The 17,536-nt window shown below is 42.1% G+C and overlaps 1 protein-coding gene across 2 annotated transcripts in view; it reads left to right on the top strand.

Moving 5' to 3' along the window:
• The window catches only part of TMEM131 (transmembrane protein 131), a 239,272-nt gene that overhangs the window by 209,826 nt on the left and 11,910 nt on the right, over window positions 1–17,536 (top strand). For both annotated transcript variants that reach the window (XM_058684342.1, XM_058684343.1), the window contains 2 exons: window positions 8,296–8,471; window positions 13,063–13,190. In XM_058684342.1, coding sequence (XP_058540325.1) covers window positions 8,296–8,471; window positions 13,063–13,190 — 304 coding nt within the window. The remainder of the gene's footprint in view (window positions 1–8,295; window positions 8,472–13,062; window positions 13,191–17,536) is intronic.

Here is a 17,536-nt window from a genome sequence, read left to right as displayed (position 1 = left end):
AGAACGGGGGCGTCAGGGGAGCTTCTGTTTGAACTGAAGTAACAGCTGCTGGGACTGAGGGGAGAAGCGGTAGGGTAGAAACAATATAGAGACCGTTTGGACATTTCTGTGGACTGGGAGTCCGTGGTACATGAGAGCTGGATGTACGGAACAGCCCTTTGGGTAACACTTGGACCCAGCTGAGGCTCACAGTGGCACTCCCTCAAACTTTTGCCCTTCTTCTCAATCTGCACTGCAGCCCAGGGGTGAGGCACCAAAGCTGGGTAGTTGGATTACAGTACTGTCGGAGTTCTGCAGGGCAGGGGTGGCAGAAAGACCCAGGGTTGTTGGCAGGAGAGGCATATGCCAGACTTGGAGGCATGGAACTTGGAGGATAGAGAAGGACCTCACGCTAGAAGGAGCCCCACAGACAGGGAGAACATGAGCAGTCAAGGGACGGGAGATCCAACACATCCAACTGCAGGGATGGCAGCAGCACAGGAGTGGTGGGAGACTGTGCTCTGGAAGTGAGGCCTGACACTATAGGGCTTCAGAGGAAATGCAGTTCTGGGCAGTAACAGGTTCTTAGGTGCAGCATTGGGAATGGGGTGTGGAAGCACAGTGGAAGTAAAGCCCATTGGCAACAGTGAGGCCACAGAGCTACAGGTCTGCCGCCCTTGACACAACTCTGGAAGCCTCACATATTTGGGAGTTCCGATTCGGGGAAAGGTATGCAGTGCATATACCATGTGATTCATATGACTCTAAAAAGTAATATCAGTTTAAAAAAAAAAAAAAAGTAACATTAGTTCAGCTTAAATTGTACCACCAGAGTTTAAGCAACTGGTTTCGTTTCTAAATGAGTTAGGGAGAAAAACCTCTGAGAGCTTTTTGGATTTCAGAGGTACTGATGAGAGATTATTGACCTGACCCATACAAGGCCTGGGGCCCAGATGATGAGAGATTGAGGGTCAGAGGAAGTCGGTGAGGCTGGTGCCAGGGTCCTCAGTGAAGACTGGGAGACATTCAGGGCACGATGTTGAGGCCAGACAGTGTGTAGGAATGTAATGTGTATGCAGTTGTCATAAATGGAGTAAATCCAACCTGATTTGCCCAATACAGGTGGAGAAGTGGATCCAAGTGAGCCGAGAGATGGGCTAGTATTGGCACAAGGGGAGTAGTATTGGTAGTAGTTGCTACCCAAAGTTGTGGTCCAGGGACCAGCAATAGTGACATCACCTGGGGGCTTTTGGAAATGTAGAACTGTGGGCCCCAACCCAGACTGCTGAATCAGACTGCACATTCAGCAAGGCCCACAGGTGATTGGGATAACTGTGTGAACCCAGTAGTGAAGGTAACCAGTGAATGTCCTTGGGAGGTGGGCACCTGTCCCTCTAGTGGTCCTTGGGCAGACGAGGAGTTGCCCTTAAAGGGAGTGAAGAGAAATGTCTAGACAAGACAGAAGCTGTCTTCTCCTGACATCAAGTTGTAGTTGAGTGTGCTTTTGTAATATCTGTGATATTTGATTTCTAGAATAAACAAATCCAAAATTGAGTGTAATAATTTTATGAAAACCCTATGTAATTTAATCCTGGATACTATTAAGTTTTGGTGGTGCAGTTTTTTCCTAGTCCTGGGTACCTTATTGGTTCTGCTTACCCCCACAAATGGTATATAAGACCTTATAAAGGTACAAGAAAAGCTAGAATAAAAAGAGTATGGGTGTTCCCACAGACTCATTATTAATTCCTTCCCTGGGTTAGAAGTAAAATTATTTCACTTAATAGGAATTCTTTTCTAACTTATATTGAGTTAAACAAGTATCTTTACAATCTAAGCACAGAGTTTAATCAGACAAAATATGATTACTGTAAAATTTTTTTTTAGTTTTTAATGTTTATTCTTGAGGGAGAAAGACAGGGTGCGAGTGAGGGAGGGGCAGAAAGAGAGGGAGTCATCGAATCCAAAGCAGGCTCTAGGCTCTGAGCTGTCAGCACAGAGCCTGACACTGGGCTCAAACTCATGAATCACGAGATCATGACCTGAGTGCAAGTCAGACGCTCAACTGACTGAGCCACCCAGGCATCCTTGATTACTGTAAAAATTTGAAAACTATTTGCTTTAGCTTAAAGAATTCCTGAAGAGTTTTCTTCATATGCATCTTTTGGTATGTTTTAGTTTATCATACTCGTATAAAGGTATTATTTCTGAACAAATAGGGAGAAATAAATTTGCATGACCAATACTGACCCAAGTAAATTGCATGTGGGTCTGTTTATTGGCCTCATTTAGACCATTTCAGCAGCCAAAACGTGAGGAGGCAAATTCATGCCAGAATTGGTGGTTCTCTAGAGATTCTAGTCAGGTGTTGCAATTGACATTACATGGCCTGCCTTGGGTCCCCTGCTGCCAGGGACTGCACATATTCAGAAAAACCATTGGCTGGTAATTGAAACTTTACTGAAGTGGTTCTTTTGGGTAGAAGTTAAATGATTTAAGTGGAAGAGAGACAGCCAAAGCAGCTTGCCCAAACTAGTTGATTGCAAATTCATTTATTCACTACTTAGTGTCCTTAGTAGAGGACATATTCTTTAAATTTATATTCATACTTTTCCTACTTAAACTAATTGGAAGTGGTTTAAATTATTAAAGCACGTGTAAAATAGTGAATAAAAGACGAAAAGGAGTTTTTGCTGTTTTATGTGTTTGTTTTTAATTATGGTGCTTTCTCATCAGAAACTAGAACAAACTTAGTTGTTATCATCAAGTGTTAAATTGAGCAGCACATTTCTTGGCAGCTATGGCCAGACATTGTTATGTAGTTCTCATGCAGGAAAAGGAAGCCTAAGAATTCACCTGAAAAAAAACAGACTTTGCTGGCATTGAATTCCTGCTTGAATCTGAGGACACTGAATAACAGTGTGGGCATTTTGCCTTGATTAGAGAGAATATGGGAATGTTCTTCACGTTCACATTGTCTTGACCTTATAACATTAAATCCTAGCTCCTCTCTTACATCACGCCTCTTAGATGTACGCCCAGCCTCACCCACGCACACAGCACTTGTGGTGACTACAGCATGTATGTAGTCAGCTCATAATTGGATTATTTGATGAGGCTCATAGCTTCACTGCTCAGTAAGGATGCTAGCTCTGTAAGATGCAGGTGGTACTCTGTCACAGATATGTAGCAGCCTGCCTTATGTTCCCATACACACAGCCCAGCCCTGAGGGACCCTGCAGATAGGGACAAATGGTTTTGGTCAATGAAGAGTTTTGTATCCACTCAGTCGTTAGAAAAAATATACTCCATCAGGCTTTAAAGCAATGAAGAAAGTGTTTCATTTTGACCATTTTTATGAGCAGGCATGGCAACCAGCAACTGCATACAACTTAGTCAGCAGTCCAATATCACAGCCCGGATACAGGCATGCTCCTCTTCTGCACTTCGCTTTTCTGCACCTCGCACGTAACTGTGTCTCTTACGGCTGTGGCGGTCCTGCCTTTAGTATCCTTCTAACAGCGCTTGCTCACTTCATGTCTCTGGGTCACGTTTTGGTAATCCTCACAATACATCACAACTTTTCATTATTAAATTTGTTGTAGTGATCCATAATCAATGATTACAACTCACTGAAAGCTCAGATGGTGGTTAGCATGTTTTAGACATAATGTATTTTTTAATTAAGGTATGTACCTTTTTTTTAGATATAATGTTATTGCACACTTAATAGACTACAGTATATTATAAAGAGAACTTTATTTTTATTATTTATTTTGAGAGAGAGAGAGAGCACAAGCAGGTGAGGGGCAGAGAGAGAGAGAATCCCAAGCAGGCTCTGCATTGTCAGGGCAGAGCCCGATGCAGGCTTGATCTCATGAACCGTAAGATCATGACCTGAGCCAAAATCAAGAGTTGGATACTTAACCAGCTGAGCCACCCAGATGCCCCTGAAGATAACTTTCATATGCACTAGGAAACCAAAAAATTGACTCACTTTATTGTGGTGGTTTGGAACCAAACCTGCAGTAACTCCGAGGTATGCCTGTATTAATACCAATACAGTCAAGATACAGGACATTTACATCACCATGTGATCCCTTTTGTGTCCTTTTCTAGCCACAGCCACTTCCCTCCCACTCCTGTCCCTTCCTTAACCCCTGGCAACCATTAACCTCCATTTTATAATACATCATTTCAAGAATGTTGTATAGGGGCACCTGGGTGGGTGAATTGGTTAAGCGTCCAACTTTGGCTCGGGTCATGATTTCACGGTTTGTGAGTTCGAGCCCAACGTCAGGCTCTGTGCTGACAGCAAAGAGCCTGGAGCCTGTTTCGGATTCTCTGTCTTCTCTCTCTCTCTCTCTCTCTCTCTCTCTCTCTGCCCCTCCCCTGCTCCTGCTATGTCTCTCTCTTTCTCTCAAAAATAAATTTTACACAAACATTAAAAATTTTAAAAAAAGATTGTTGTATAAATGGAATCATACAGTTTGCCACGAAGACTGACTTTGGATTCAAACCTGGATTCAAATTCTACTCATAGAGTGAGATGGGATGAGCTTCCGGACTTGGGGTGGCAAGTCTCAGAGCAGGTCACACTGTAAGTGTATTTCAGGATTTAGAAAGGCACAAAACCAACTTGTACAGCTTGGCAGACCCTGGCCAAGCACTTGCTAGGTGCTGGGCACCATGCAAGGCCCTGAAGATAGATCAGTAAGGCTGGTCGCTGCCCTGCAAGTGTTTAAACTGTATGAGGAATGACAATGCCGAGGGGGCATATGTTGACCAAGTAGGTCATGGACACATGCTCAATCTAGAGTCTGCTTGGTGATGGTGGGAGTGGGCAGACAGAGGGTGAGTGGCCCCCGGGACTTCACCCAGACGGTGGTGTGAAGTCTGAGGAACCTGTCGCTCATGTTAGGTCTATCAGCCACTGCTGGTAACACTGGGTTTTTCTAAGCTGCTTTTCCCTTCAGTTTGTATTGTCTTTACTTGGATGGGTTAGTTTTTATATAGATTATACACCAGTTAAGGTGTGGTTTCCTTAAGGCAGGTGATATCCTGTGTCCTCCACTGTGTATTGAGGTAACAATTTTTCTTGGAGAGGGCAGTTTCCTTGTGACTTTTGATTCCCGCTTGCCAGTCCCCTCTTGGCAAAATGTTTGAGACTCTCCTTTCCCAAAGCCCAGTCTTTCCACTGGAACCAGTCCCTAAGGAAGGGAATAAACCCTTGAGAACAAGCTTGACTGAGAAGTCAGCTTCTTCCCTCACCCCACCAAGTGGCAAGAGGAAGACAGAGGCCACCCCAGTGTGTGCAGCCTTGCAGGGCACATAGGCCCATCATCAGGCTGATCCAGTCAGAATTATTTCTAGTCCTTTGATGACAACATGTTCTCTCCCCTCCCACCAACATTTGAATTTGGGAACAGAAGCAGCAGAAGAAATCACACAGGACAGTGAAGCAGCTGCTAGCCTAGGCCGTAGGACTGATACAGTGGTGATTGTGTTGATACCATTGACTACTGATTCTCAGCCTAGTTACACGCTAGAGTCACTACAGGAGCTTTTTAAAAATTTACCCATGCCAGGTCCCACACAGAACTGCTTAATCAGAAACTCAGTGTGGAGCCCCAACAAAGCGACATATCTTAAAAACTGAGAACAAACTGAGGGTTGATGGAGGGTAGGAGGGAGGGGAGGGTGGGTGATGGGTATTGAGGAGGGCACCTGTTGGGATGAGCACTGGGTGTTGTATGGAAACTAATTTGACAATAAATTTCATATTTTAAAAAAAGCACCCCAGATTAGTCTAAATTACAGCAGATTAAGTATGATTGTTACAGACTGAGAACCCAAAAGATGTTTTTTAGGATATTTAACCCAGTTTGGGCATTTTAGATTTGAATTGTTTATGTCAAATTAATTAAAGTGAGCCCCTGGGGGGACTGTAAAGGAGAAAGAAGTTCCAAGGGCATATCTCCAGGGAACATCAGCAGAGATGAAGCCAGCAAAAAAGTTGCCAAAAGAATCCCAGTACCAGAAAAGGATAATACTGTGACATATGGCGGGGCGGGGAGGGAGATGGGATATTCTAGTGTCCAAACAGGTCTTGTAGAAGAGGAGTGCTAGAGGTCATTGGTATTGACAGCTAAGGAGTTATTGATAACCTTTTCAAAATGCCATTCATTAAGGCGTTGGGGACAAGTGCAAGTGCAGCATATTAAGAAATTAATAAAAGATGGGGATTTGGAGGTAAAAAGTGTAAACTAGTCTTTTGTGAGATAAGCTTTTTTTTTTTTTTTTTACCCAAGTTTTCAGTTTAACTCTTGGTTTGTTAAGTGTTTCTTTTTCTCCTTTGTGTATCCATGTCGTCAGTATTTGAGTCCAGCTTTAAAAAATGTATCACTTCTAACACTTTCCTATTTATTAAGCTAGTTTCAGGTTATTGTAAATACGATTATTTATATAGGTAGTGCCTCTCACACAGTGAACCTAAGCATGACAAAATTGTATAATTGCAGGTGAGAAATTCATTGCATGGGGGATTGATCTCTATCATGTGGGGAAGTTTGAAGGGCTCTCAACATGAACTGTTGAACTCAGAATCTGAGAAATCCAGGGGCTCCTGGGGCCAGAGTAGGACCGGCTCCTTCCCTTCTGCCATGGCAGAGAGGAGCTGCAGCCAGTCAGGATGGATCAGAGGCTGTAAATAAACCAACTGGCCGATCTTCTGCTGAAATAAAGACTTCTCAATTTTTGAGACTTAATGTCCCAGTTATGGTTTCAAATGTAATACCCCCTGGAATCAGTGTGAAAGTAAACGACAAAATGACATTCGTAAAAATCAGAGCTTTACCTATTCTTTTTCTAGAGCAGGCTCAGCAAAAGTTTACTGGAAAGGGCCAGACAATAAATATGTGAGGCTTGATGTGCCACAAACTGCCTTCTGTCATATATTCTTGTTCCTTTTTCCAGTCACTTAAAAAAGTAAAAATCACTCCCACCTCACAAGCTATACAAAACAGGCTGCAGGCCAGATTTCATCCAGGGGCCATGGTTTGCTATCCCCTGTTCTAGATGCCAAAGTTTGAGTTTCTGACAACAATTAACAGTGGCCATGAAATGTTGGGATTTAAATAACTCGTATTAAGCTACCATTATCAGAGTAATGTATTTTTAATTGGCATATATAGAATGGTTAAACTGTGGCTTATGTGGCTTCTGCAGCTTTACCCTGCCTGCCCACCCAGGTGACTCCACAGGTGTTGGAATCCGGGGACTTCTCTGCAGCTGTCTGATGCAGCTAGAATATAAGCTCTGTGAAGGCAGGGATTATGTTGTTGGTGCTGGTGCTGTACTCAGGACATGGAATTCTGCTTGGGAAATAGTGGCACTCAAATATACTGTGGCTTCTTGTTTGTCTTGGGAGCATCCACATCTTTTAAAAAGACTAGGCTTTCTAAATTTTTTTAATGTTTATTTATTTTAGAAAGAGAGACAGAGCATGAGCAGGGGAGGGGCAGAGAGAGGGAGACACAGAATCTGAAGCAGTCTCCAGGCTCTGTGCTGACAACTCAGAGGCTGACATGGGGCTCAAACCCACGAACTGTGAGATACAAACTGTGAGCCAAAGTCAGACACTCAACCAACTGAGCCACGCAGACACCAATAAAAATACTAGGCTTTCTATAGCTCTGTTTCATTCTGTCCATATAGAACATTCCGTGATGTTTATGTGCCAGGCACTGCTCTGAGGGCTTTATGAATTCCTCATTACAACCCTGTGAGGTGTTGTCTCTCCCAGCTTACAGATGGGAGGCCAAGATCACACAGCTTGTTAAGGAGAGCCAGGATTTGGACTCAGCCATCATGGTTCTGTCTCCGGGCCTCTTCTATCCCTTGGGTGATATACATGGGCATCACCTTCAGGCTTCCATCTCCAAACAGGCTTGAAAGGATCTCTGGTTTTCACTTCTGTGACTTTTCAAAGCTGCATCGCCCTGTGGAGTATAAAAAGAATATTCTAAGACAGACATAAACTGGTCAAAACTACTGAGTTTGCCAAAAGTCATTGAACTCTATACTTAAAATGGGTTTATCTTACTGTACATAAATTAATTATGCCTCAGTAAAATTGACTTTCACCAAAATTCTAATCAAAAAGCCAAACATGATTTGGAAAGCTGTAATTAGAGAAGAAAGAAACCTTTATTAATGAGAAAAAGAATCCAGCCTCTTGGAGAAAAGTTATAATGGCTATGTTTTCTGAGCTATTTAAAAACCAAGAAGTTATTTTATTTTGACTTTCACCCCCAGGGAAAGGAAAACCTCTTCAGCGCAAGGTGAAACCACCTAAGAAGCAAGAGGAAAAGGAGAAGAAGGGAAAGGGAAAGCCACAGGAAGATGAACTGAAAGACTCCTTGGCTGATGACGACAGCTCCTCCACCACCACAGAGACCTCCAACCCAGACACAGAGCCTCTCCTCAAGGAGGTATGATGGGCTCCCCCAAACAAACGATGGAAGGAGGTGTCTCATAGATTGGGTTTTTTAATATAGAATGAACCTTTTCTCTTTAACATATGTACGTGTTCTGAGGATTCCTTCTCAGCGTGCACAGGCAGGCCTAAGCCACTGTCTTGCAGGAAGGAGTCACAACCCCCGAATGGAGGTCTTCATTTCCCCCAGGCAAGAACATCTGCAAGCATGTTGATAAAGTAAAATAATTAGAAATTGGAAACCCTGCTTGAAAGATAGGGACTATCTAGAATAGTAACTACCCTGGCTCATGCAATTTGTTTCAAATTTTAAGTATCAAAAGAGGATGAGAAAGAACTAGACCACTTTAATTATATTGGATTTCTCCTGTCTTATCACAGCTGGTACAGCAGGCTTCGGGAGCAGCTCACTCCTCCTGCCAGGAGGGCAGTGACTGTCCTGGAGTGGAAGGTGGCCTCAGGGAAGACCCAAGGCTTTAGTGGTCACCCAGAACTGGCCAGCTCAGCAGACATCAACACATCAAGAAAGCTTCCCTATAGCCCAGAGTCCTCAGCAATCAGGGTAGTCACCAGTGTCAAATAATACTGCAAAAGTCTGGTACTTAGTGGTGTTAGGTAAATGGAAGGTAAGGTTACTATTGTGAATGGGTCTGAGACTGAGTTATAGGTGCTTTGTAGAAAAGCGAGGGCATAATTCTATTTTGGCATTTTTATTTTTAAATAACTATATTTCAAATTTAATATGATCCTAATATAGCCTTTAATACTCCAGGCCCAAATTCCTTTTTCAGTTTTAATCTAGTAACCTAAGGAATCATTTCTTAAAGATGTCTAACAGTGTCATCTGCATATATTAATTTTTTAAATGAAATTTATATGTGACTTATTTTTCTTGTCAACTCCCTTCCCCTTTGCATCCTTCACATTTGGTGTGGTGCTCTGTATGCCCTCAGTACAGTCCATAGCATTGGATTCTGTACTGGGTTGTATATCCTTTCTAACAGATTCCTTCAGAAATGCAGAATGCCATCTACTCATCTTTGAGTGCAATCCCAACAGTTTTGATGATACAAATAAGCATTTGGAAAGCATTTTCAGCACAGGCTTTCTTCACAACTTTTCCTCACTTCCTTTCTTGCCTTTCCAGCTTTTCTCCTAACACTTCTCTCCAGCTGACCCTGTCTGCCGCCATTCTGTGTGCACCCACTGGCATAATTCTCTCTGTTGTTCGTTTCCTCCTGCTTCTCCTGTCTCCTCCCTGCCATTTGCTTCTTGCAGACACAGCACAGAATCCTCCATGCGGCCTTCATGCCTGCTGTCCTGCTCCCTTCTGATCAGCTTTTATTCCTCCTTCTCAGTACTCTTGCATATAATTTATGTGCTTTTACTACTTTGTGACTGGTGTGTTTTCCAGTTGTGTGTGTTTCCTTCCTAACTAGATGACAGACTTGACAAATCACTTTCCCATAGATGTCTTTTCCATCCTTTTTCTACCCTTTCATTCAAAAAGTAGAAGGGGCGCCTGGGTGGCGCAGTCGGTTAAGCGTCCGACTTCAGCCAGGTCACGATCTCGCGGTCCGTGAGTTCGAGCCCCGCGTCAGGCTCTGGGCTGATGGCTCGGAGCCTGGAGTCTGTTTCCGATTCTGTGTCTCCCTCTCTCTCTGCCCCTCCCCCGTTCATGCTCTGTCTCTCTCTGTCCCAAAAATAAATAAAAAATGTTGAAAAAAAAAAAAAAAGACAAAAAGTAGGGATTGGGTGGACTATTACACAGTCGTTTAAACGGGATGAGCGCTTGCCATTTGCGACAGCATAGACGAGGGGTGTTAGGCTAGGTGAAGTAAGTCAGACTGAGAAAGACAAATACCACATGCTTTCACACATATGTGGAATCTAAAAAACAAAACAGATGGATAAACAAACAAGAAGCAGAATCAGACCCACAAATAAGGAGAACTGGCTGTTGCCAGAGGGGAGGGGGTGGAGGGATCGGCAAAATGGGTGAAGAGAAGTGGGAGTTACAGGTTTCCAGTTATGGAATGAATAAGTCACAGGGGTGAAAGGCACAGCTTAGGAAATATAGTCAATGACAATGTATAGTCAGTGATATTGTGATATTTCTGACAGGTGGTAGGTACACTTGTGGTGAGCACAGCATAACAGCTAGAGATGCTGAATCACTATGTTGTACACTTGAAATGTATGTAACATTTGTGTCAGCTATCTGCAAAATCTTTTTTAATGCAAATTAAAATTTAAAAAAATTACGTACCTGACCACCCAAGTGCCAGACCTTATGTCTGGGAAACAACAGAGGACAAAAAGACCATGTTCTTGTCCTCAAAGAGCTCATGGTCTACAAAGTCCTTTATGAGTCAACTGGTCAAGAAATAATTCTTGAATAATTCAGAATAGTCTTTTTTTTTTTCAATATATGAAATTTATTGTCAAATTGGTTTCCATACAACACCCAGTGCTCATCCCAAAAGGTGCCCTCCTCAATACCCATCACCCACCCTCCCCTCCCTCCCACCCCCCATCAACCCTCAGTTTGTTCTCAGTGTTTAAGAGTCTCTTATGCTTTGGCTCTCTCCCACTCTAACCTCTTTTTTTTTTTTTTTTCCTTCCCCTCTTCCATGGGTTTCTGTTAAGTTTCTCAGGATCCACATAAGAGTGAAACCATATGGTATCTGTCTTTCTCTGTATGGCTTATTTCACTTAGCATCACACTCTCCAGTTCCATCCACGTTGCTACAAAGGGCCATATTTCGTTCTTTCTCATTGCCATGTAGTACTCCATTGTGTATATAAACCACAATTTCTTTATCCATTCATCAGTTGATGGACATTTAGGCTGTTTCCATAATTTGGCTATTGTTGAGAGTGCTGCTATAAACATTGGGGTACAAGTGCCCCTATGTATCAGTACTCCTGTATCCCTTGGGTAAATTCCTAGCAGTGCTATTGCTGGGTCATAGGGTAGGTCTATTTTTAATTTTCTGAGGAACCTCCACACTGCTTTCCAGAGTGGCTGCACCAATTTGCATTCCCACCAACAGTGCAAGAGGGTTCCCGTTTCTCCACATCCTCTCCAGCATCTATAGTCTCCTGATTTGTTCATTTTGGCCACTCTGACTGGCGTGAGGTGATATCTGAGTGTGGTTTTGATTTGTATTTCCCTGATAAGGAGCGACGTTGAGCATCTTTTCATGTGCCTGTTGGCCATCCGGATGTCTTCCATCCGGATGGCCAACAGAATAGTCTTAAAAGGTGTGGGGACAGGAGGGTGTTTTAGCCCTTTTCCTGATTATTTACTCTTGACACTTAAATAGATTGACCTGGTGTGACCTGTTAAAACCCAAGTTGCCTTAATAACCATGAACTCTGAAGCTGGGTAGCTTCTAATATACCTTTATGCTTGTAATTCCTCCCACACCCACAGCTGTGCTCGTTTGCTGAGTCTGTCCTTCCCCTGTCTGTCCCCTGACTAGCCTCAGTGCTTCCTTGCACACAGTACTGCTCAAACTGTGTGTGATGAAGAACCAGGGTGTTTTTTATTTCCCATGTGTCATCTAGATGGTCGTACTATACACAAGTAGTACACACCCACGCCAAATGCAACTCCCCAGAGAGTTCCTTAATACCTGAATGGATCCTTGCCCTGTTTGGGAGACAAGTCCACTGGTCTCATGCTTGGATGCCACAACTGTCGAATTACTATAAAAATGCATACGTGTGGGTTCTGTACTTACATAGTAGTCAGGGGCCAGAAACCTCAGTGGGCGGACTGGAAAATAGTACGGCTTTAAGGTGCAGCTTGGGTGTGTCCTTCTCAGCACAGGCTCCACACTCAAGCCAGGCAAGACAGCCCTTCTGTGCTCCAGTCATAGCCAGTGAACATTTCTACACGAAGGTACAAGTTCATCTCCAGCTGTCATGTGTGTCCCCCCCCCCCCCACTAGACTTGGGGAAAGGACCTGGGCCCCCTTGGTAACCCCATTGCCTAGCACCAAGTGGCTGACCGGTAAATGTTTGTTGAGTAAGTGAATGAATAACTAAGCTTCTTCTTGTTGGTGGTGAATGGTTAGCATTAAACCCGCCATAACACTTTCACGGCCATATTGTCACTCATGGACACTTAGTGAACAGGTACGAACACTTACTACTTGCCGGTGCTGTTTTCTTGCCCTGGGTTTTACTTGTGCTCAGGATTTAGGAGCATTTCCAGAGTGTGTAACTTTATACTGTATTCCAAGCTGAATTTTCTTATTTAAAAAAAAAAAAAAAAAAAGCAAGGTTTGCTCCCCAATACTTAAAAATAAGAAGCCACCAATTTGCTGCTACCACTGCACCCACCCCAGACAGAGTAGGAGTATAAATAAAATAACATTCTTTATAATTCAGACTCACCAAAGCATAATTATAATAAGTCAGAGGCTAAAAAAATTGAGAGAACCATAATAAAGATAGAAAGGAGGTTGTTGTTTTTATACATACGTGTTGTATCTGGTCTGTCTTTGGTTTTGTGTCTCTACCTTCATATAGACTTATTAATCCTTCTCAGCAGCTAAGTGTACATTTTTTTCCAGGATACAGAAAAGCAAAAGGGAAAACAAGCCATGCCTGAAAAACATGAAAATGAAATGTCTCAAGTGAAGCAAAAAAGCAAAAAACTCTTAAATGTTAAGAAAGAAATCCCAACAGATGTGAAACCCAGGTAAGAAAAATGAATGAGTGCAGAGAACTAAGATATATATAAGAAGTTACTGGTGAAATCCAGGTAATGTTTTTGTGGTTGGTCAGTTTTTATGGAGTTTTTTGCAACAAAAGTCATATACTGCATCATGTTCCTCTTGGGTTTTTTTTCTAATGCTTAATGTTGACTGGGGACCACATGCTTCTGATGTCAGACATGTAAAAGGCAGAGTTAATGACTTGTTATGAAAGTTTAGGTTGGTAATTTGCTCCCAGGCAGAGAGCCATTTCACTTCTGTACAAAGGTGACCTTGATAGTTCAGCCACAGGTATGAGCCTAACTTTTCTCAAAAAGAGCTCTGAATCTGTTTACTAACCCACCACTACAGTTGGGTTCTAGGATTCTTTGCCACAAAACTTGGAAGAATTTGTTCTTACCTTAATGCTCAGGACAGTTATCACCTATCAGACAAGTCTAAGATGAATGAAGTAGGAAATAACTCAATTCCAGTCACCATGGAGCAGGATTCTGGTGAGCCCCACAGGGAAGACTTGCTGCAGAATCTTTCTGCAAGTAAATGAAGGAGTTGAACTGTTAGGTTATTAATTAAGCCTACTTCATACTTTCGTTAAACCTTAGATCTACCTAATAAGCTAATTTTAGTTTCAGTATTGTTAATGCCCTTCATAGTTCATCATATAAAATGGCCATCTGCATGGAGGCTGATATTTACCTTTTGTGTTAAGTGAGCATCAACCTAGGAAGTTGAAAGAATTGGGTATAAGTTAATAAAGGAAGACACTGTTATCATTAGAACTGGCCTTAGTTTTTGTGGAAGGTCTATTCTAACTTTGATTCAGCGAACAATATGTAAGCTTTCCAGAAGCACCAATAGACTAGACTCTCTACCTAGGTAATAAATATAGCTTAACTCAGGCACAGGCATTCTGTTCTGTAGAACTAATACCTAATAAGAAATTAAGTGTCAGGGTGCCTGGGTGGCTCAGTCGGTCAAAGGTTCAACTCTTGATCTCAGATCAGGTCTCAATTTTCAGGGTCATGAGTTCAAGCCCTGCATTGTGCTCTACACTGGACATGAACCCTACTAAGAAATTAGGTGTTACCCTAGTGAAATGTAACCTTTAACCTAAATTTATGAAATAATACAGCATATGGCAGTCATTCATTATTAGTGGAGTATTCGTACCTAAAATTCACTCTTACATGCACATTGTTATTTGAGTGATTCGATCCCACAGTGTGATGAGAACCAATCTGACCCAGCTAGCAGCAATGTCAAGGGGCGTAGTGGTTGACACACTTGGATCTCTCCCGAGAGAAATCATCCTGAGGCACTAATTAGTGCTAATATTCTGGCACTCCAGGAAAGGAATAATACCTTAGTGACCAGAACTATTCTTCTAGGCCTATTTCATGCTTAAGTGATTGATCAGATATTTCTAGATAAATAGGGCTGAAAAATACAAATTATGAAAAACCCTAGTTTTCATGGGGCTCTTGCAAGAATAGACAATCTGGCTATGATTCATATCACAAATTTAAAAACCAAGCTTCTAAGAATTATCATAAAAAATTCCATAGGTGACTTTTGTCAGATCTGCATGATTAGCCTTGATGCCTGAGCTGTCAGACATAATTTTTAAAACAGATAGTGCTTGTTAATTCTTACGTTCATCCCTCTTCCACTGACTTGTGTTACATTCTGATTTTTTACTAAAAATTGGCCATTAACTGGATTTCCATAGCAAAACCATTCCACAGGTTACTTTGACCCATTCTGCACTGTTTTAGCCTTGATGCCTGAGCTCAGAGGCATAGTATTTTTTATACAAATAGTACATGTTCATTTTTACCCTCATCCCTTTTCTGCTGATGTCTGTTGTATTCTGATTTTTTTATAGAATAAGTTGACCATTAGCAAATTTGATTTTGAAAAGGCTTCACTTGAATACCACTAGCTTTGTAAGGATTTCAAGTTCTCTGGTAAACGAAAAGCTACAGTATCCCCTTCTCCACCACCTAGTCAAGGGACAGTTACAGGGATAACTCATGTTCTCTTGATATATAGTCAAGAGAAAAACCGTTACCAGCAAGACAGTTTAAGCAGTGTTCTCTGAATTGTCTTTTTACCTTGTCATTTGTAACTGGAGAAATCCGTATGCAGCCTTACTCTTCTAATCTCCTTAATCTAATCTCTTTAAACTCACCAGTCTTGTTTTGTGTTTTCCCAAACACGGGGATAAAAGTATTAAGAGTCAGAATTAATTGGTACATCACTCAAATATGGAATTAAACAGACTGGTTTTTTTAATAACCAGAAAGGTGGCCTCTCTGAATAGAGCCATTCCCTGTCTACAGTGAGTTATGACAAGCCTTGCTCTGTGGCTCAGGTAAAATCACTGCCAGTTCTAAGTGATACCCAAAACTCCTGTCACCTCAGAAGTGCTGTCAATGTGTTACTCTGTGGTTCCACATATCTGAAGGGTATAGATGCACTCTGAAAAAGGGGTATCATTAATAAGGCATTTGTATATTGTCACCTTTTAGAAGCTTTATCTGATTAGGAATAAATGTTTATTCTATATATCAGTTAGCCAAAACACTGATATTTTAATATTAATGAAATCTGTGGGCTTAGCTTGCATTTGCTTTCTGAAAAATTAGTCTTTAAATATTATCAATATTATTGGAATATTATGTTATCTCTAAGCCAGAAGGCCCCAATCCTGAAATGTTGAAGAATTTGGGGGGTTTAGTTGTTTGTTTTTTTTAAGTTTGTTTTGTTTTTGTTTTTGTTTTTTTGAAAGCGAGAGAGAGCAAGCAAGCAGGGGAGGGGCAGAGAGAGAGGGAGACAGAATCCCAAGCAGGCTCTATGCTGTTGTCAGCACAGAGCCCAATGTGGGCTCTCAAAAAGACTGTGGCTCAGTCTTACAAACCGTGATGACCTGAGCCAAAATCAAGAGTTGGATGCTTAACTGACTGAGCCACCCAGGTGCCCTGAAGAATTCGTTTTCGTATAAATAGGTAGTGATAAAGCCAGAGCAGTGCCTCAGTCGTGGTCTCTGCTGGTGCAGCCACATCCTACCATACTCGCATAAATTCACTTCACAAAATCATTTCCTGGGAGTGTGGAGCATGGTGTCACAGTGGTAGAGACCCGGTCAATCCATTTTGGCCAGCTTTGACACCGCAGAAGGAAGTGGACCTGTAGACCTCCAGAAAGCTATATTTTAGGTCCAAGATGCCAGGGAATTAGAGTTCACTCTAAGACACTAAAAGGACTTCTGTGGTATCAGGCCTGGTTTAGAACAGCAGTTTATCCATTGATCTTTCTGTTCTCTGGTTGTCTGTCAACATTTTACATGTTTACGTGACTTAAATGTAATCTAAAATAAGTGGGGAAAGTCTTCATAGAATAACTGTACTCTCTAATCATCTGCTCAGACAGCACACTCTGCTCAGGGCCACAGGCACCACCTTTCACACCCTGGCCTCCAGACCCATGAGCACTGGGAAAGCCCTACCCTTTCCCTCAGCAATCTGCCTCTCCACTTCCCCCAGACAGGGGCATGTACTGTGTATTACATGAGCAAAAATGAGGCCTGGCATCTGAACCACCTTATGGTTTTTCCCTTTTAGAAAGATCATTTAAATTAAGTAGGCTCTTACCTATTTTATTCCAAAGCCTTCAAAAAGGTTTCTTGATAGAGATCATCTAGCTTAATTTAGGAAAGTATGAATCAGCGAAAATAAAATAGTTGTTTGGCACCGTTTTTCTTAAAAACCAACTAATTTTACAGCGACACAGAGTTACATTTTGTATAAATAGCCCCCACTCCCATACTTATAAGTGACTTCCTTAAAAATAACTTCCACACACCCACCTCTGCCGCCACCACCACCAGAGTGCTGGATGTCTGTTTCATGGGAGCCTTTGTGTTTTTTTTAAGATGTTGTTTTTAAATAACTGTCAGTAGGGGAAGGACTTGGAAGATTCATAGAACTGTACATTAATAATCTTGCCCGTAAATAGTGTATTTTTTCATGTCGGTTTGTTATCCTGCCAAAAATTCTACATAATTTGGGTTAACTGAGCCCTTTGGATTTTTGGTTAGCTCATTTACTAATTCTAAACGTAATACCTATTTATTATAGAAAATTTGTAGGGGCACCTGGGTGGCTCAGTCACTTAAGTGTCCAACTGTTGATTTCTGCTCAGGTCATGTTCTCAAGTTTCATGAGTTCAAGCCCCCCACATTTGAGCTCCATGCTCTTAGCGCACAGCCTGCTTGGGATTCTCTCCTACTCCCTCTTCCCCTCCCCTGCTCACTGGTACACACACGCAC

This window comes from Neofelis nebulosa, chromosome 9 (assembly GCF_028018385.1).
Source record: "Neofelis nebulosa isolate mNeoNeb1 chromosome 9, mNeoNeb1.pri, whole genome shotgun sequence".
NCBI lineage: Eukaryota > Metazoa > Chordata > Mammalia > Carnivora > Felidae > Neofelis > Neofelis nebulosa.
Note: the sequence above shows the minus strand (reverse complement) of the source record. Positions and strands in the feature narration are given on the sequence as shown.